This window comes from Lepisosteus oculatus, chromosome 23, assembly GCF_040954835.1.
Source record: "Lepisosteus oculatus isolate fLepOcu1 chromosome 23, fLepOcu1.hap2, whole genome shotgun sequence".
Lineage (NCBI taxonomy): Eukaryota > Metazoa > Chordata > Actinopteri > Semionotiformes > Lepisosteidae > Lepisosteus > Lepisosteus oculatus.
This window is the reverse complement of record NC_090718.1, coordinates 4,802,601-4,809,184: the sequence shown is the minus strand read 5'-3', so window position 1 is coordinate 4,809,184 and position 6,584 is coordinate 4,802,601. Positions and strand designations below refer to the sequence as shown.

Genomic DNA, 6,584 nt, shown 5'->3' with positions numbered 1-6,584 from the left:
CTTCTGTTTGCTCATCTCCTTTTGTTCCAAGTTCTCTGTGCTCAAAAGTACAAACACCCTGCTTAACTTGCAGCATACAGTCCAATATGTCTTTTTGTCACTGTTCAAAAAGAGATAATTATTGCATGACTGAATGACACAATATAAGATAAGATCACTTTATTAGCCCTATACAATTTCTTGCATTAAGAATTTGTCTTTTCACAGACCCCAGCTTGCTCTCCATGAGACACACAGACAGGGAGAGAAACTTGGGGTCAGAGCGCAGGTTCAGCCATTGTACAGCACCCCTGGAGCAGTTGGGGTTAAGGCCCTTGCTCAGGGGCCCAACGGAGTAGGATTCCTCTGCCGGCCACAGGATTTGAACCGGCAACCTTCCAGACACAGGCGCAGATCCTGAGCCACAGAGCCACTGCTCCGCCCAATATCTCATCTTTCTTAGTTTTTAGTCAAAACAATGACTTAATCTAGTCATTTAAAGCTCAGAAGTGAGAAGATAATCTGTCCTGCAGTAAATCTTTAGAAGGCCGATACTAGGATATTCCCACAGACAGGAACAGACCACTGGCTGAATACAGCAGGGGTTGGAACAACGGGTGATCTCAGCCCCTGCTCCGTAGTGATGATGGTAAAGAAAAACGGAGAATTCCAAACTGAGGACATGACAGAAAATAAAATTGAATGCCTGAGTCTAAGGTGTAACAACAGGCATGTTGATGACACCTGCCCCGTAGCTTAACATTACTGAGGTAACAAGTACAGTATATAGTACTGGATAAGTGGGCAGGACAGCCCTAATATTATGATACAGCTAGGAAAGCACTATTCAAACCCGTTAGTGCCCTACCTGGGTACGATCCTCAGAGTGCAGGGAGGGTCCCTCAATATGTTCACTGGCCTCCGAGTCCTGCAGAGAGACAGATTGTCAGCAGGAGAGGGACAAACTGACAGCACGCCCTACAGATAAGGGTAGACACATTTCATCCATTGCATTCACTGCACGTGAATATTCCAACACATATACAATCGGTGAAGCAATTCTCAGCAGTTACTTAAAAAGGGTATCCGTCTTATCAGAGGTTAGGCAACAGAATTGAAAAGAAGCGCCGATATACCTCTAATAAGAGTCTGCCGTGGTTGACGCAGAGGAAAACGCAGTAAAACAAAGTGAAATCATTGCAAAAGCATGGTACACTGCAGGGAGGTATGGTATGGGAAAAGTGAAAACACTGTGCACGTTTTTCTGCACCACACACGGCATACTTACTCAGGGCACGGACACACACACACGGAGATACACACACACATGCGTTACCACAGGAAGAGTACTTATAAAGACCGAGAAGAGACCAGTCTGGAACAGGTTCCTCAGCCATACCACTGAAGCTAAAACCCTGGACTCTTTCAAGAAAAGGCTGGATGATACCCTTGGGTCAATAACCAACTAAACAAGAAAACGCAGCCGGTATTAAACAGCAGGGGTACTACAAATAACGTACACTCCTTGCACATTTCTTAGAAGTTCACAGAAAAGTGACCCATCTGGGCCCTGACTAAGTCAACAGCAGACTGCGCCCACGTTTCCCAAGCAGAGGTGCACAAGTGACAGTGTCACCAGGATCCCTCTGCCTTCAGAAGCAGCAGTGAACCTGCGGGCTGGTCGTGACAGCAGCGGCAGACCCGCGGCTTCTCCCCGTGTGAGGCACCCTGGATCCTGTGGTGCGTCGCATGACAAAAGGCCGTGAGAGGCAGGTGTGCTGGAGGAGCCCGTCACCAGTCATCGGTCACACTACACAAAAGGTTACACTAACAACAGCGAGAGCGATAAGGTGGGGGGTTTTGGTCGTCGATGGATCAGCACAGGGTGAAGGTGAGTGACAGGGTTATTACAGGCAGACCCAAAACCTGTCTCCCAGGGCCTCGGACTTGAAGGGTTTATAGGTCAGCCGCTGCTGGATGCCAGGCAGAGACCCCAGATTATGACCAAATGAGTTCAGGGTGAAATGGAATGTGGCCGGAGCTCACGACAGCTGACCCACTGGACCGAGAGGGATGGGCGAGGTGGGAGGGCGCGATGGCCATCTCGCTGGGTGAACACAAACCCTACCTCTGAAGGGGGTGCCCCGGTGACGGGGAGCTTCCATTCATATGGGGGGCTGGCCGAAGGCTGCGTCTTCGTCCCCGTGGGAGCCGGAGCTGGGCACCCCCGTCTCCCGGGCGGGGTGCCCGAGGAGAGAGAGGAGGGGTCAAGCCCACCGTCAGTCTCGTCTTCCCCCGCTGGCTTTGCCCCCAGAGCTACGATTCCCCCTTTCTCCTGCTCCTCTCTTCTCGCTGCCCGCCCTTCTTCCTCTTCCTCCTCTTCCTCCTCTTCCTGGCTCTCCATGGGGCCCTGCGAGGAAGGAGGTCGCTGGGGTTTCAAGTTCCAGGGCGACTTCCTCTCCTCGTCGGTCTGCTCCTCTGCTCCGTCTCCCTCACCCCCCAGCCGCCTCCTCTCCCCTCCCCGCCCGTCTCCCCCCCAGCGCGCGCCTCCACTCTCTCTCGCCTCGGCTCCCCCGTCCTCTGCCCTCCTCCGCCCTCTCTCCTCCTCTCCGCTGCTCCCCAGTCCTCTCTCGCCTGATCCAGGACGCGCCCGGGTCTCGCCGGCGGCCACGCTGCAGTCTGTGCTGCCCCCCAGTGGAGAAGAGAGGCGCTGGCCACAGAGGGAGTCCTTCGCCATCCCCGAGCCAGCAGCGTGCAGCCGAGACAAACGAAAAAAACCGGGGGAATGGTATGGCAAACTCTCACAACAAAGACAACAAGGACACAGTGACACATTGAGAGAGACAAAGATGTTCTTCGGAATGCACAGTGAAACAGGAACACAGGCGGAAACTACATTTAAAACCGACAACAGGAGGCTCTTTTTTTTTACACAAAGGGATGTGGGAGTATGGAACAAGTTACTCCCAGCCATGTTGTTGAAGTCAATACCCTGGCTTCAACCTTGGAACAATTAGTTCCTATTAATTACTTTTGCTAGATGGGCACAATAGCCTTCCCAAACATGTAACCTGATGTGGAGGGTTTGCATGACAAACAAGAATACAGACAAGAACAACAAACATGACATCACTACTGCACACACCAAACACACAATAACCCAACATGTATAACCACCAACACTGGAAAAAGAAAAACATCAACCCAAGCACACCAAACACTGGTAGGGAGATGTACAACCACAAGACAGACAGGACACACACACCATCAAACAGTCAAACAAGAGCAAAGCACACAGCTACAATAACAGACAACAATTAGCGCAGTCGTTCCCTGTCAGCTCAAGTGTCAACCTCATTACTCTTAAAGTGAAAAGAAAGTAGCCATCAGAAGTACACAGGGCAGGTAATGGCTAAAAACTGTGTGTAAAAAACAGAAATGAAGGCAATCTAATCAACTTGAAAAAAGAAGACCATAAACTATAAGGTATAAAATGGCACACAACAAAGACAAACTCAGTGTGCATACTAAACAACAGGCACTACACAGACACACAGACAGCTGGCAGCACCTACACTGTAGTCAGCTCTATAAGAACGAAAGCACCAGGTATAAATTATTAGGAGCCTGCGTTGGCCAGGAGTCGAACTCCGGCCTCCCACATGGTGGGGTGAGAACTCAACCACTGAGCCACCAAAGCTGCTGTATGTATATACTGATGGAAAAAAGAAACGCAACACCTCCTCCTCCACACTCTGGCCCTCCCGTCCGCACGGAACAGGCTGAAGAGGGACTCATCCGTGAAGAGGACCTGATGCCACTGCTGACGGGTCCATCGCAGCCTCTGTGTGGCCCCAGCCAGTCAGGTGTGACGTCTAGGAGGTGAGAGCAGAGGGCCTCTGAGGCCAGCAGCACGGAGCCTCACTGTCCTGTCACTGAGGTGGGCATTGCGTCTGCGGGCAGATTCAGCAGCAGTACGGGTGGCAGATCTGAAACGATCTCTCAGACGGACCAGTCTGATGTGTCGGATCTGTCCTGCCGGTCTGCTGAAACCTCCTCTGCAGTCGGGACACAGTGGAGCGGCTCACTCCATAGTGTCTGGCAACGCTGGCACATGACATGTCTTCCTGCAGCTTCTGGTGCCATTCGAGGCATTATGGATCAGGCATTCATTGGGTAAAAGTGCACCTAACGAGCTTTCGTGTGATTGGCAAGTTGCAATGCCTCACTGCTCAAACTGTATTGCTGTATGGTCAGAGAGCTTAAAACAAATTGACAACTTTTTGTGAAAGTACATAAGCTACATGTATAACTACAGTATTCTCATTCCAGAAAATGCTGCCTTTCCTTTTTCCATCAGTATATATATACACAAGTATAAAGACAAGCCCTCCTTTCTCACGGCATTCCTGACTTCACAGCCCTCCACATCCATGCCCACACACAATCTCCTCAGCTCATTCCAGCTCACAGGGGATCCTCCTAATCTCATTGACGATACTCCCTCAGCAAGCGTGCCAAAACCAAATTTCTATGACCATCTGTCATTTTTACAAGATGTCTGCACAGCTTACACATGCGATACTCTTGTTTATCTGAAGCTCCTAATTTCATTTCTAATGTGAAAGCAGATCAAATTTAAACATCATGAACTTGTTACTTACAGCTCATGTCATAGCATACACTGACTGTGTTGCAGTAAAGACATGACATGTACCCGTGTTCAAGTACAACGACGATGAAACAGCCAATTTAAGATACATTTTTTCTGATTTATACTGATGGTTAGAGCTTTTAGTTAAGCCCTAGAATAAGTGACATAAAACTATCATACCAATAATTCTGTTGGAACATTTCAAAGATGTCTGAGATGAACATTTCTGGGCAATCTGCTGCCCTTTAAGGTCACACTATGAAGATATCTGCAGAGAGCAGTGCAGTGTCACCTGTGAGGGTGGGTCTTGGCTGGGCTCCAGGGAAGGCAGCAGGTCCTGCAGCTCGGGCTCAGTGCGCTCCTCTGGCGGGGGGGTCCTGCTGACGTCACTCTCCTGGATTGCACAGGTGGGGGAGACACTGTGTAACACACTTCACTACACTGCTGCAGCACACACAGCACACTGCACACTGCACACTCACTGGCTGTACAGTCTGCACATACACTAATAGCACACTTCACTACACTGCTGCAGCACACACAACACACTGCACACTCACTGGCTGTGCAGTCTGCACATACACTAATAGCACACAACACAAAAGCAAAATCATTGCTGAAGGAATAGAGCTTTTATGAGAGGTGTACTTTGTGGTTGTGTGTATTATTCTTGCACAGTACACAGTCCTGTGTAAGCTCTTCTTATTTGAAGTTCACACAGTGGTGTCATATCAGTGAAGCACAGTGAAGTAATGTTACTTTTGCGTCAGTGCTATGTTGCCTTGTCAGTGTTGTTACTGTTGCATGAGTGTTGTGTTGTCATGTCAGTAAGATAAGATCAGATCACTTTATTGGCCATTTACAATTTCTTGCATTACGAATGTGTCTTTTCGCAGACCCCAGCTTGCTCTCCATGAGACACACAGACAGGGAGAGCAGCTGGGGGTCAGAGCGCAGGGGCAGCCATTGTACAGCGCCCCTGGAGCAGTTGGGGTTGAAGGCTTTGCTCTGGGGCTCAACGGAGTAGGATTCCTCTGCCGGCCGCAACCTTCCGGCCACAGTCGCAGATCCTTGGCCACAGAGCCCCCGCACTGCCCCTTTTTAATGTGTTATGATGTGGATCCGGTGTGTTACTGTTGTGTTGACGTGTCAGTGTATCACTGTTGTGCAGTGTGTACCTCGTACTGCAGTCCTCCGCCCAGGGAGCCGAGGTCCAGGTGTAGGTTGTGCAGCAGACGGGCTGTCCCTTGTGGGCTCTGACAGGAGAGAGTACAGTCACAGGAGCAAGATGCTACACCTGCTATAGACATTTTGCTTTGTGACAAAAGGCCTGAGCTCATATCCAACCCCTATAAAATCCCTTACTTTAAATCCACACTAAAGTTTAGTAACTCATACGTGAAGTGATTCATTCATATTGGGTTTTCATGTTTCTAAGTGCCCTTGTCAACTCAGCGGAGAACTCAGAAGCCTGGTTAGGCTGCTGTTATATTTCATGACAACGATGTATGGTTGTGTGAAATGGTATTCGGTGACTGTACTGTTCCGCAATCTCTGGGATAATCTGAAGCAAGCTTTTTAAAATGGAATCACTTGAACTGCAAAATAACCTGTGGTGTGCAATGAGACAGCTCATGAAGAGGCCTACCTCTGCCTCCGAGCCTCTCTCCTCTTCATCCTCCAGCCCCGGCAAAGAGAGAGACACCCTCTCCTCTTGTCTCAGGCCCAGCACACTTGTGCCCAGTGTGGACAGAGGAGCCTGGGAGAGACACAGAAGAGAGATCAAATGAAATGAGCACTAGACTAACACAGTGTGAGGAGGGGAGGGAAAGGCATACAAAGAGGACGAGAACAGGAGTGTGTGACAGAGAGAGGAGGAGAGGGAAATGAATCAGGACTACACCTGCACCAACAACTGTATCATCAGTGTTAGTGTGAGTACTAGTGTCTG

At 49.7% G+C, this 6,584-nt stretch overlaps 1 protein-coding gene across 5 annotated transcripts in view; it reads right to left on the bottom strand.

The window, feature by feature from the left end:
• LOC107075705 (centrosomal protein of 164 kDa) overlaps positions 1-6,584 on the bottom strand; it is a 28,165-nt gene that overhangs the window by 14,767 nt on the left and 6,814 nt on the right. For 3 of the 5 annotated variants that reach the window (XM_069183112.1, XM_069183111.1, XM_069183115.1), the window contains 5 exons: positions 6,282-6,392; positions 5,812-5,889; positions 4,926-5,027; positions 2,108-2,707; positions 848-907 (listed from right to left, as the gene is read on the bottom strand). In XM_069183112.1, the coding sequence (XP_069039213.1) occupies positions 848-907; positions 2,108-2,707; positions 4,926-5,027; positions 5,812-5,889; positions 6,282-6,392 (951 nt within the window). The remainder of the gene's footprint in view (positions 1-847; positions 908-2,107; positions 2,708-4,925; positions 5,028-5,811; positions 5,890-6,281; positions 6,393-6,584) is intronic. The other 2 variants (XM_069183113.1, XM_069183114.1) reach the window with 2 other exon arrangements.